General features: G+C 39.3%; 1 protein-coding gene across 2 annotated transcripts in view; it reads right to left on the minus strand.

The window, feature by feature from the left end:
* Positions 1 to 10,123: 10,123 nt before the first annotated feature.
* The window catches only part of rab21 (RAB21, member RAS oncogene family), a 79,247-nt gene continuing 75,759 nt past the window's right edge, over positions 10,124 to 13,611 (minus strand). For both annotated transcript variants that reach the window (XM_028818472.2, XM_028818464.2), the window contains one exon: positions 10,124 to 11,399. In XM_028818472.2, coding sequence (XP_028674305.1) covers positions 11,254 to 11,399 — 146 coding nt within the window. In that variant the 3' untranslated portion in view covers positions 10,124 to 11,253. The remainder of the gene's footprint in view (positions 11,400 to 13,611) is intronic.

A 13,611-nucleotide genomic window follows, 5' to 3' on the forward strand; every position in this document is an offset into this window, starting at 1 on the left:
TGGGGTCAGAATGATGGCGCCCCTTTCAATCCCAGCAGCGAGAGGTTTGCTGTCTCGTAGGGAGAGGGGAAACATAACATAATAAACAAAACGAGGTAGTCAGAGAGAGAATGTGAACAACATGGCCAAGTAATTAAATCATTAGGCTTGAATATCCATTCCAATGACGATCTCCGCAAGAAGTATTCTTAGTGTTTTTCTCTCTTCACTTTCCGTCCAGATATTTCAAATAAACCAGACATTTCACAATGAGTACGCACAGGTGGTAATGGAAGATGGGGAACTGCTGGTTCCTTTGCTATTTCCAGTTTATTGCTAAAAAGGAGCACTTAAAAAAGTTAAGGCAGATGTTTAAGACTTACATGACTCGTAAATTAAAGGTGGATAATTCTCATTAAGTGGGACAACAAAAATGAAGCATAAAAATGTTGCTTGAACAATAAGTGCTCCAACAGCAGGAATCCACTTCATATTAAGAAACTGGGTTATGGAAAAAATGTGCAGCCACTACAGATCTCCAGGACTAACTTTTGCAGACCTCTGGCTTTGGCTGATGTGTTATCAGTCAAATGAGCTACAAAGCAAACTTGAATGAATTATGTGGGCAGTCAGCCATGATGATTACAACTTCTATGGGTTCAATAGGGAGCATTAATAGGCCGGATTTAATACCTGCAAATGCACTGTGGAAAAGTCATCCATCTTACAGACCCCCGCACTCAAAGCAGAACAATAACACAACAAACCAGTCCTGGCACAAATAATAATTTATACTTAATAAAGAATAATGTAGCATACAATCCATGCCAGGCTCTGCACAGACATCGCCAATACTGGTAGGATTGATGTGGCTGTACTGGTCAGGATACTCACTCATTCTCTTCCTCGGTTAGCTGAGGTGTTCTTCTTCAAGTGCTGTCGTAGTGTGGAGACCTTTGTAGGGTGAAACCTTGGGGACGGAAAAATTTAAAGGGTTTTGAGTAATTCAGCCATTGTGGTGCTCCAGAGTGTCCGAGATCCAGCATCTGTGGAGTCTCAAATGCTAGGGTCTGGTAACACTTTTTCTAACCTGAATATAATATTTGTTTGACACGACAAACCGTCCTTTGGTTAGACATTTCTGGAAATAATGTATTTTTTCAGTGCTCCTCCTGACAGAGCCAAAGAAATACTCTCACAAACTGACATTCTATTGAAAGCAAAAAAGCAGAATGTCTAACAAAAAGGAAAAGCAAGGAATGTAATCTATAGTATTAAGTAGAAATAAAATGCTTTTGAAATAATAATATTTCATAAGGGCGACAGGGTTGCGCTGCTGCCTCGCAGTAAGGAGACTCGGGTTCACTTACCGGGTCCTCCCTGTGTGGAGTTTGCATGTTCTCCCCGTGTCTGCGTGGATTTCCTCCCACAGTCCAAAGACATGCAGGTTAGGTGCATTGACGATCCTAAATGGTCCCTAGTGTGTGCTTGGTGGGTGTGTGTGCCCTGCGGTGGGCTGGCGACCTGCCCGGGGTTTATTTCCTGCCTTGCGCCCTGTGTTGGCTGGGATTGGCTCTAGCAGACCCCCATGACTCTGTGTTTGGATTCAGCAGGTTGGATGATGGATGGATGGATATTTCATAAGCAAGTAATGTATACAAGTGTAAAGCTAATTAAAGTTAGGTCTGTATCTATTTGGATAGTGACATCATTTTCATAATTTTGGCTCTACATGCCACCACAATGGATTTTAAATGAAGAAATAATTACACGATTGAAGGGTAGACTTTCAGCAGTAATTCAAAGGGTTTAACAGAAATGTCGTGTGAGCCATTTAGGAATGACAGCCATTTTTAAACTTGGCCCCTCCCCATTTCCAGGGGCTCAAAAGTATTTGGACAATTGACTGACAGGCTGTCCCATAGCCAGCTGTGAGCAGGTCCCTCATTATTTCATTTACTGTTAAGCAGGTAGAAGGTCTGCAGTTGATTCTAAGTGTGGAATTTACATTTGGAAGCTGTCACTGTGAACTCTCAATATGATGTCCAAAGAGCTGTCCATGCAAATAAAAACAGGCCATCATTAGGCTGAGCAAACAAAACAAACCCTTTAGAGAGACAGCAGAAACACCAGGAGTGGTCAAATCAACCATTTGGTCCATTCTTAAAAAGAAGGAACATACTGGTGAGCTCAGCAACACCAGAAGGTCTGGACAACCATGGAAGACAAGTGTGCTGGATGACCACAGAATCACAGGTGGTGCAGTGGTAGTGCTGCTGCTTTGCAGTAAGGAGACTGTGGAAGATTGTGGGTTCGCTTCCCGGTTCCTCCCTGTGTGGATAGCGCTTTGAGTACTGAGAAAAGCGCTATATAAATGTAATGAATTATTATTATTCTTCATGACATTTAGCCAAACCAAGAACACTCTCTGTGAGGTAGGCCTATCAAAGTCTGCAATCAAGAGAAGACTTCATGAAAGTAAAGACAGAGGGTTAACCACAAGGTGCAAACCACTGGTGAGCCTCAAGCATAGGAAGGACAGATTAGACTTTTCCAGAAAATATATCTTTAAATACTTAGTCCAGGTTTGGAATAGTTTTCTTTGGACAAATGAAACAAAGATCAATAGGTACCAGAATGATAGAGAGAAGAATATGGAGAAGAGACAAAACAGCTCCTGATCCAATGAATACCACATCATCTGTGAAACATGGTGGAGGCCGTGTTATGCCTGATCATTCATGGCTGCCAATAGAAGTCAGTCACTGGTGTTTATTGATGATGTGACTGCTGGCAAAAGTAGCAGGATGAGATCTGAAGTGTCCAGGGCTGTACTGTCCACTCAGATTCAGACAAATGTTGCAAAACTGATAGGACGACACTTCACAGTACAGATGGACAAGGAGACAAAACATACTGTGACAGCAAGCCAAGAGCTTTTCAAGGCAAAGAAGTGAAATATTCAACTGACCTCAACCCAACTGGACATTCATGTCACTTACTGAAAACCAAACTGAAGGCAGAAAGTCCAACAAATGAGCAGCACCTGAAGACAGCAGCAGTAAAGTCCTGGCACAGCATCACTAGGGTGGAAACCCAGCACTTGGTGAAGGCCAGGGGTTCAGACTTTAGACACTCAGTGACTGCAAGGGATTTTCAACCAATAACTGAAAATGATTGGTATATTTGTGATGTTAGTATGTCGAAATACGTTTGATCCCCCGAAAATTGGGAATTTGGTTTGGGGGGTTGGGGGGTATATATCCTGTATAAAAATGGGTGTCTTTTCTAAATGGCTCTTACAATGTTTCTGTTAAACCCTTTAAACTAAAACTGTAAGTCTACACTTCAATCCGATCTCGTTTCCTTCATTTCAAATCCACTGTGGTAGTGTACAGAGGCAAAATGATGAAAATTGTGTCACTGTCCAAATTTTTATGGATCCGACTGTAAATACAGAGACCACCAGGTGTTTTAAAGGTTAATTGAACAACACTGGGCAGAACATGGGTGACAAGGTTTACAGAAAAGCTCTTACACTCTTAATATGATCGGAAATGCCTAGAAAACAGTGTGACATGAGATGTGGCACCCTACACGGATCAACAAGTAAAAGCTGGCTACATGAGCTTGTTGGGGAGACAGTACTTTAACAGGGTCTGTCACTGATAAATATCTACCACTGACTGGACTGATTTGGCTTGAGCACGCTGGACTTCCATTGTCTGGCGTATTACGGATTAAAATGAACCGACTTGTAGAACTAAACAGAAATCTCACTCATTTTCTCCACCATGGCTTTGTTAATGTTTTGTTTGCGGCTGCGAACCTCAGCAGGATCAACAGTTGAGAAGATAATATGAGATGATGTTCTTTTGCTGTTGTTGCACGTTGCCGTGTATTAGTAATTTCTAGCATTATGGGAACTATACATTATAATGAAATTTAAGGATTTAATTGTTTATTTATGGAAGGAGGCATCTTTCTGCAAGTAAGCCATTATAATTTCCTCCTCCCAGAGTGTCAGGATGTGATCAGCGTGAGGAAGGGCATCATCTATGACAGAGAGGGTCAGAACTAACCAGCGATATCCAGCGTTTTACGACTTAATTACCTGTATACTGTAATCTTTCTTTCTTGTTTGCCAGAAACTACATTTGAGTAAGATTTGAAACTGGAGAAAATGCTGACAGGCACAAATCAGATAAACTGGAGAAATGAGTTATGACTAAATGGAACTGGTCACTGCTTCAGAAGAGTCACTCAACACCATGATGCCCTTCTGGTCCATGAGGTATGACAGGAAACCAAAGGACTGGTAAAAGTTCTCTCGTTCTCTCTCTCTCTCATTTTCCTTCCTGAGAAGACATCTGTCTTGGTGGCCATATCCACACAGGCCATACTGCCCATATCTGACAAACCATTCAAAGGTAATGCAGGAGCAAAGACCAAACTAGACCAGAAACTAATCATCATAATAAGACAGACAGCCACCACCTAGTTAAAATAATACAATCTGATAACAGGACTGATGCTCATTGTACTCTGCCATTTTGAGCATATTAACTATACTACATAAACTAATTGTCTGGAGTTACTGATTTAAAAGAAGGGGAAGTACTGAACAGCAGCAGCAGTTATTCCCGACAGTGTGGGAAAAGTATGGGATTTAAGGTCAAAAGAGTATAAAGGGGAATACAATCAACCCAAGGATGACAAAAACACTTGGGTGTTGGATCAGTGTGAACAACAAGTCTGTGCTTACTGATCTCCATTTCCTGACAAAAGTGATGCTAACTGCACTGGCTCTGTGATTTCTCCATTGGCAAGTTGGTCAGGTTTGCTTGTGTGCTTTTTAGTAGAGTTGTAGGCGCATGTTGAGTATGGCGCTTGTAGTGGAGTATGTTGGGGTGAACCCCATTCCTGTTCCAACAGAGCTACTTCTTTTGTTTACAGACTGAAATCACAAGCCATCCACCCATCCATTATCCAACCCCCTATATCCTATCTAGATGGTCACGGGGGGTCTGCTGAAGCCAATCTCCGGCAACACAGGGCGTAAGGCAGGAAACAAACCCCGGTGAGGGCACCATCCCACCGCAGGGCACGGGCACACGTACACACACACTAGGGACAATTTAGAATCAGCAATGCACCTAACCTGCATGTCTTTGGACTGTGGGAGGAAACCCACGCAGACACCATGCAAACTCCACGCAGGGAGGACCCGGGAAACGAACCTGCGTCTCCTAACTGCAAGGCAGCAGCGCTACCACTGCGCCACCGTGCCTCCCGCTATCACAAGCCAACCAACTATATCATACAATAATGGAGAAGAGCCATGTTGTCCGCCAAGTAGGAATGGGCTGGGCTGGGCAGTGTGACTCGGTAAGTTAACTCTGCATTTTTATCATAGCTAGACTGGAGATAGTGCAGTTAAAGATCAAAGTCTAAGAAACTGGCAACATTTTTAATAAAAACAGTTCAGGGCCATGCCCTTCACGCACCATTCAGTATGACATGGTGCTAAACAACGGACCAATACAGAGACTTACCTGTGCCACTTAGTCTGCTCGTACTGCAACTGAAACAAAATGGATCTCTAAGCAGTTCTGACATATCCTGATCTGGTCAATCAACTTGGCCACATATGTATAAAATACTTTATAACATGTAGAGTGAGTGTAAAACAAAACTAACCACGGAAGAAAAAGAGTGGATGGACATGGTACTCGCCATCCCCAGATTGCTTACAAATTCTGCCATGTTATGACTGAAAATGACAACACATTTAAATTGCATTTTTAGATATTTAATAAATAATTCTCCACATTCTGAAGAGCCTTACTCAATTTTAGTGAAATATAAAAGTGAATGAAAATTCCAGAATGTAATAAAATCCATCTCAGAAAAGCATTCACCCCCTTTAGTATGTAGGCCTTTAATATTTGGCGGTTGTCCCAGTAGCTTTTCCAGTATCAATCTCCTGTTGTATACTTCACTACTTAAACAGAGTCTCTGCTTGTCTGTCTGTCTGTCTTCACAGCATACAAAGCCAGATGAGCACAACAGAAGTGAGGAACAGACAGACAGAAATCTGGTCAGGACTTAAAAAGAAAGTTACAGGCATGGATATCAGGAAATGGAGCTCACAAAAAAGTGCAGGAATCTTCAAAGAACAGGTCATCCCCTTAAAACAAAGTAGACGGGAATGAATAAAACTGGCCAGAGAAGCAACCATAGCTGTGAAAATCCAACAGCAATGTCACAACTTAGGTGGGAGTCAGATGATAATTATCAGGTACTCCTCCAATACAGGTTGTGTAGCCGAGGGGCAAGGAGGAAGCCATAAAATAAAAAAGGCATCTAGGAACTTTGGAAAGAAAGTGGAAATAATAATCTTTGCATTTATATAGCGCTTTTCTCACTACTCAAAGCCTTGCTCAAGGGCCCAACAGAGCAGGGTCCCTATTGGCATTTACGGGATTCAAACCGGCAACCTTCCGCTTGCCAGTGCAGATCCCTAGCCTCAGAGCCACCATAGAGATCTGTAGTCTAGAAAAACAAGAGTTATATGGCCTTAATGCCAACTACTTACAGAACGCCGTCGCAGGGGCAGCATTGTGTGGTGGCAACTTACTGGCAAGCCAGTCAAAACTGAGTGTGACATGAAAGAGGCAAAATGGAGATACAGTGCCTGTAAAAAGTATTCGCCCCTTTGGATGTTTTCACATTTTATTGTTCTACAAAACTGAATCACAGTAGATTTAATTTGGCTCTTTTGACATTGATCAACTGAAAACTCCTTGATGTCAAAATGAAAATGAATTTCTGTAAAGTGATCTAAATAAATTGCAAATATAAAAGCACAAAATAATTAATGTCGTAAGTATTCACCCCCTTCACGTCAGTATTAAGTAGGTGCACCTCTGTCAGCCATGACAGCTTCGAGTCTGTGTGCACGGGTCTTTCTCTATCAGCTTTGCACATTTCGACATTGCCATTTCTCAATTCTTCGTCATAAAACTGCTTATGTTCTGACAGGTGGCATACGGATTATGAGTGAACAACCTTTGTCAAGTCCAGACACAAATTCTCAATTGGATTAAGATCCAAACTCTTGACTTGATCACTCCAGGATATTGACATTGTTGTAGCTTCTTGTACTTGTGTAGCTTTGCCTTAATTCTTGAGATCATCATCATAACAGAAAAACAAACCTTCTCCTAGGTTTCTTGCAGACTTGAAAAGGTTTTTCTCCACAATTTCACATTATTTTGCTGCATTCATTTCCCCACACAACCCTTCTAGCGTGTTTTCTGCTATTTAGTGTAATGACCAAAAAGCTCAACTTTGGTTTCATCAGACCACAGAACCTTCTTCCAGCTGACCTCAGAGTCTCCCATGCACCTTCTGGCCAACTCAAATAAATAATAATAAGCACATAACAGCTTTGTTAATTAATCTATTTTTTAAATGCTACCTTTCTCTTTACCACTCTCCCAGAAAGCTACAAGTGTTTTTTTCTTCATTCCAGAATCAACTTTTTCAAGGATTGTTAATTTTTCTTTCAGCGTAAACTGACACGGTTTCTCACTTTTGTTTTTGTTCATCGTAAAGAAAACTTTGAGAAGTGCGATGATACTCGAGCAGAACTGTATCCGCACACAACTACCCACATGGACGCTCAGTGGAGCACAGACTCCGAATTTGGCGATTCCCGTAGGATGTCTTGCCTACACTCTCACCAAGCCTGCCCGAGACCGGAAATTTCACAACAGACTGTCTCTTTCTTTTGGTCTAACATAAAAGACTCGGCAAAAGTGTAGGCGCTGCATTAAGTATTTTTTGCATTGCAATATATTCGGTGTCCGTTTTTGGTCAAAAAAAAATGTTCATTATACTGAAATTTACATTTTGTGAAAATGAAATCCATTAAACGATATAGTATGAACTTTTGTCTGGGCCATCAAAAAATATTTGTTACTCTGAAGATTTTGTTACTTTGGTATTTGCTATAACGGGATTTCACCAGTATGTATGTGTAGAGTATAATTAGAAAATCGTTGATGGTGATGAACAATTAAGAATAGCATTTGCAAAGTTGTAACACAAGCTTTAATGTATGCCCATTCACGAGAGGTTTATGATTTCGATTAAATCAGTCATCAGCAGCTCAGTCATAGTCATTTTGATAATTTAATTTTATTTTGACGTGTCCGTCTTATATGCCGCACCAATTTGAGAATTAATGCCTTGTTTTCTTATTTCCTTCTCTTCAACTTGTCTTTTAGGAAGGCATTCAAATTCAGGTTGTACTTGCCCAAGTAGTATGTTGTTAAAAGGTCAGGTGTCAGGTCACTGTTTAAGTTGAAACTATGCCATTAATTTTTAAAAATTAGTTTGTGATCACTTTACATTACTTTGGTGATTCAGTGTATACTAGTTAATTATTTATGTATTTATTTTACGATTGCATGTTTTCATGTTAAATGTGATTAATCACAATTCCATACAATTATGCAATTAATTAGTTAATTTTCCATCCATTATCTAACCCCGCTATATCCTAACTACAGGGTCACGGGGGTCTGCTGGAGCCAATCCCAGCCAACACAGGGCGCAAGGCAGGAAAGAAACCCCGGGCAGGGCGCCAGCCCACTGTAGTTAGTTAATTTCTTTTAATCGATCACCATCCCTAATATATACAAAGGGGGGGCCAAAACACATACACACTTCAACAAAAGAAAAACCTGTATTAAAGTTGTGAAATTAAACTTATACAGATAACAAGGGATGAGTTTAAGTCACTTTTGACTTCTACATTTACAACACGTGCTCAGAATTTGTTACCAACTCCTGTGGCGAGCGTGGAAACTGTTCTAACACCATAGCTGAGGAAGCAGGACTTGTTGCTGTATGAGGCCACCTGGATCTCCCCTTGTGCACATCACACACGGTACCACGGGTTTCAAACTTATCACAAATACGTGCCATTATCAGGCATGTTGGTGGCTCTGCTGCAAACTCACATCTCCATTGTTGTTGTACTTCAACAACATTCTCAAATTTAAACCACGACTTTAAAAAGGTCTTGCGCTCCTCAAATAACTGTACCCCTGCTGTTCTGTTTGAGGGTCCTTCCTGTTATGTGGTGATGCTAGCATTCATGTGAGTAATGACATCTTCTGATAGAACATCATACTACACATCCTTACCGTAACTCAATTCAACTTCAGAAAAGTCCAGAGATAACAACTATTAAGAGTGTGTATACATACTTGTCTGGCCTCCTCAGTGTATGTTTTACAGACACACACAAACACTTACAGTTAATGTCAACTTTACCTTCCTGTTCCATCTTATTTATAAACACCCCCTTTTTCTTACTCTTGAGTATCAATAAGATAGACCATAAGTAATCACATAAACAAAATAAAATCTGGAGAAAGTCATAATCCCACTGTTGGACATAACAATCATACATTATCAAAAATCTCTATGAAAGAAAAATCTTGTTTGAAAAGCAAATATAAATCTTATGTTCTTTATGCAGTTAATAAAAAGTCAAGAACGTGTGCAGTTTACTGATAAATTATGTGCAGTGGCACATAATTCCTAATATTAGGTTAAACCTTGCCAAACAATATTTAAAAATAAATGCAGATGGTTGTGGATTTCCATACTACCTGAACTTATGCCTCAGCCACCATGAAAATGTGCCACTAGGTGTCAGTGGTAGCCTGAAAATGTAAAACATTTTTGACATATTGTAACATTCTCAATCCGTTACAGTGTTGTGGAGGACCAGGGCCTATCCTGGAGGCACTGATATCTGGTCAGAACCAACCCCAGAGGGGGCACCGGTCCACTACAGAGACCACTTATGCAATTGACTCTGATGGGGGTTGGTAGGGATTGGGTGGTAACTTAGACTCCCCAATTAACCGGACACCCACATCTTTCAGACTGGAGACCATAACCCCGTTCATGCACAGGGAGAAAATGCCAACTCCACACTGACATGAGGACCACCGGTATGAGATTCAATCCTCTGAGAACTTTTGAGAGAGAGCAAAGCTAACAGTTACAGGCAGCTCTCACTTGGAACGGTAAGCATAAAAAAAATCTCCTTTCAGAAGAATTCCTGGTATGATAAGCCATTTAATATTTTATACAAAGCTTCAAACCAAGGCACTGAAAAGAATTCAATTTGAACATCAAAAATTTTCTGTGGAAAAATCTAGCCAGTGCATTATTACATATTAGCGTTTTGAAGCTCCTCATCCTTAGCGTCCTCCTCTTCTTCTTCTTCTTCCATCTGCCTTCAGACCACTGGATGGCACCCATGCCATTTATTCATTACGTTGAGAGAGCCAGCTTAATCAGCTGCTGCCTGGGCGCCAACGAGGTTACCCTAGTAAATGTTTAATAAGGACAATGTAGGACACCTAAGAATTGCAAATTATTATAATTGAATCTAATACAAAACACTTAATATGGCATTTCAAAGTAAGTAGTTAAAAAAAATACAATTCAAAAAAAAAATAATAATAATAATGTGTGCTTTCACGGACATTGTTATTTCCATTTTACAATCATTAACAAGACACATTTCTACACCTGCATATTTTCCCAAAGCTTGTAAAAGCAGATAAAATATTAAATATGTATTGTAATATATATTTTAATATTTATATCAACTCAGCAAACAGAGTGAAGTACAGTTCAACTAAGCATTGATAATGATGGCCAGTGCAAAAATCTGAGAAAATTCACCAAATTAAAAGAAAGGCAGGAAAAAAAAAAAAGTCAAACATCCGATGGGACCTCACCACAAAAATATGTAGGGTAGGAATATTTATACATTTTTAAAGAACATGTACATAAGTTATTAAATAATAAAGATCTCATTTAAAAGAAAAAAGATGATTTTACATGAGTCAAATCTACATGCACAATAATATCCATGTCATGAATTAATAAAAATGATGGTGGGCCCCCGTGGTAATTGCTCGTTTGCTTTAATTGTTATGTAGGAGAGTAAATACCGGCTGTCTGCTCACACACTCCACTAGTTTAGCGTTGTTTTGCTCAGGTCTTTTCAGTGTTATAAATGGGATTATTAGAAAATACTGTTAATCGGATTATTTCCAAGAGTAGGAATATGGGGGAAAAAAAAACAAACAAAAAAAAAAAACCCAAAGGACCATACGATGGCAGATATGGCAGTCTTCATGGAACCAGGAGGCAAGTGTGAAAGCTCCTGAAGCGTTAGCCCGATGAGCAGCATCCTCCGCCGGCCGCAGCAGCATTCTGTGGTTCATCGTCCACAATCTGTACGCCTCGTCGCGCTGTGCCCGCCTGGTTTGAACCGTTGCCTTTTGCCCGCTCATCTGCTTGTGCTGTTTCAATCATTCCTGTTCAGAAGTGAATTCACAAATACAATCAGTGCAGTTTGCACCCAACTCCTGATCTTTCATTTCCAGATATACAAAAACAATTGTGGCAAATTCAAAATTGCTCCTGATCAATGATAAACATTTTATTCAAAATGCACATACGACATACATATATGAGTTGTGTGAAACCTTGTTTTACAGATGTTTATCTTGCATGTAACAACAGTGCACGACAATCACAAAGGGGGCGAAGACCTGAATTTGTGCAAATCCTACAGAAGTCCCTGGAAATGGAATTCCAGTTGATCTTTGGGCAGAAGATTCAGCCATGCTGGGTGTTAATAGCGAGGATGGAGCAGGATTACAGTTTGTTCGGTGTGGATTTCTTAGTGGTATAACACACAACAGACTGAGCACGAGTTGTGGTTTATCTATACCTGAACTGTTGCTTTTGCTTCCATTTATTTTCAAACTGCAATTCTCACCTTTCGTATTCCTGATAGGCAATAAATCAGTTCCTTTCCAAGTTCTTACTTATTTATACAATTTAAAAAAAATACTATGTTTTAAATAAATATTAATAGCTACATAGGGAACTTATTTCAGTTCATTTTCTTCTTTCATATAGCAATATTGATAGCGATTTTATGCTAGTATTGGTCATTTTGTATTTAGTTACTTTTCAATTGTTGATGCTACTCTGTTGGGTATATTTCCAAAAATGTTATGTTTAGTCAAAGACCCTCCACTAGAAACGCACATTAACTGATGCCATTTTCACGTCACTTGATTTGCAATCTGCTTTATGTGAAAGCCACTGAGCCACCAGAAGCCTCTTTGTGTTCTGTTTTTAACTTCATTGTAAAGTGCTATTAAAAAGCAGTCATTTATTATAGTCTACTAACAAATGTAACTATTACTTTTGAATATGACTCATTTTTACAAAACTATTTTAAAAACAAAAATATAACAACTGATTTTTGGATAAAGTAAATTAAAAAAGTGAAATGTTCCAACTTTCATATCAGTCTAATTTGTGGCCAAATATACCTGAATACTACGCCATGTGTACCTTGTCTAACGTGTTTAATGCGTTACTTACCTCTTCTCTGTGCTTTTCAGTGACTAATGAGAAAACATTTCCATCTCATGTTTTCACGGAAAATGGAGATAAAGTTTATAATAGAAAAGGTGACTCCTTTGATAAACACTGTCAAAGATACTTATATTCACAGCATGCAAAACACATGCATCTTTGTTAAATTATTACTAAACACACACTACTGGGAATATAAATAAATAAATAAAATCAGTGCAGAGCAGGAAACGCATTCACATTTTAAATGTAAAACGCGTTCCATCACAAAATATGAAAAAGTGTATGCAAAAGGAAAACAGGAAATGTGATTTTCTGTCTCTTTAATTTTCATATAGATAATCAGTGTGACCAAAAACTAAAAGAATTTATGAACCTCCTGGACTCTTTTGATTTGAGACAGCTCGTTAATCAGCCTACACATAAAGCAGGTCATACGTTAGACTTAGTAATTACTAAAGGACTAAAAGTTGATATAAAGCAGGTCATTGATACGGGTCTATCAGACTATTTTCTTCTACGTTTTAATATAGAAATAATGATAGAAAACACTCATGAGAAGCATATTGTTAAAAAACGCTTCTTTGACTTAGCAGCAGCTTTAAAACTTACAAACATTCTAAGCAATCACTCCGTTTATAGTGCCAACTATAATAGCGAGGAGAATGTAAATAATAAGGTGGAAAGATTTAATACTAAAGTGAGAGCCGCTGTTGACATAGTTGCACCTGTAAAGACAGTTAAAAAATCTTCTAGCATTGTTATACCATGGAAGACCCAAAGAGTGTCTGATTTAAAGAGAGCATGCCGTAGAGCTGAGCGTAAATGGAGGAAAACTAAACTAACTATCCACTATGAAATATTAAAAGTTAAAATAACAGAATACAATAACACAGTTCGTCTTGAGAGGCGCTGCTATTTCTCTAAGATTATAAATAACAATGCTAGTAATCCCAGAGTCTTATTTTCGACGATTGATCATCTGTTAAACCCAGGTAACTCAAAGGAATGCCTCCTAAGTACTTCAAGTAAAACCTGTGAGGCTATCGCTGTATTTTTCAATCAAAAAATTAATGATATTAGAAATAACATAGTATATCTCCCCAACACTAAGGATCCTCCTAAACACCAGTA

This window comes from Erpetoichthys calabaricus, chromosome 1 (assembly GCF_900747795.2).
Source record: "Erpetoichthys calabaricus chromosome 1, fErpCal1.3, whole genome shotgun sequence".
Lineage (NCBI taxonomy): Eukaryota > Metazoa > Chordata > Cladistia > Polypteriformes > Polypteridae > Erpetoichthys > Erpetoichthys calabaricus.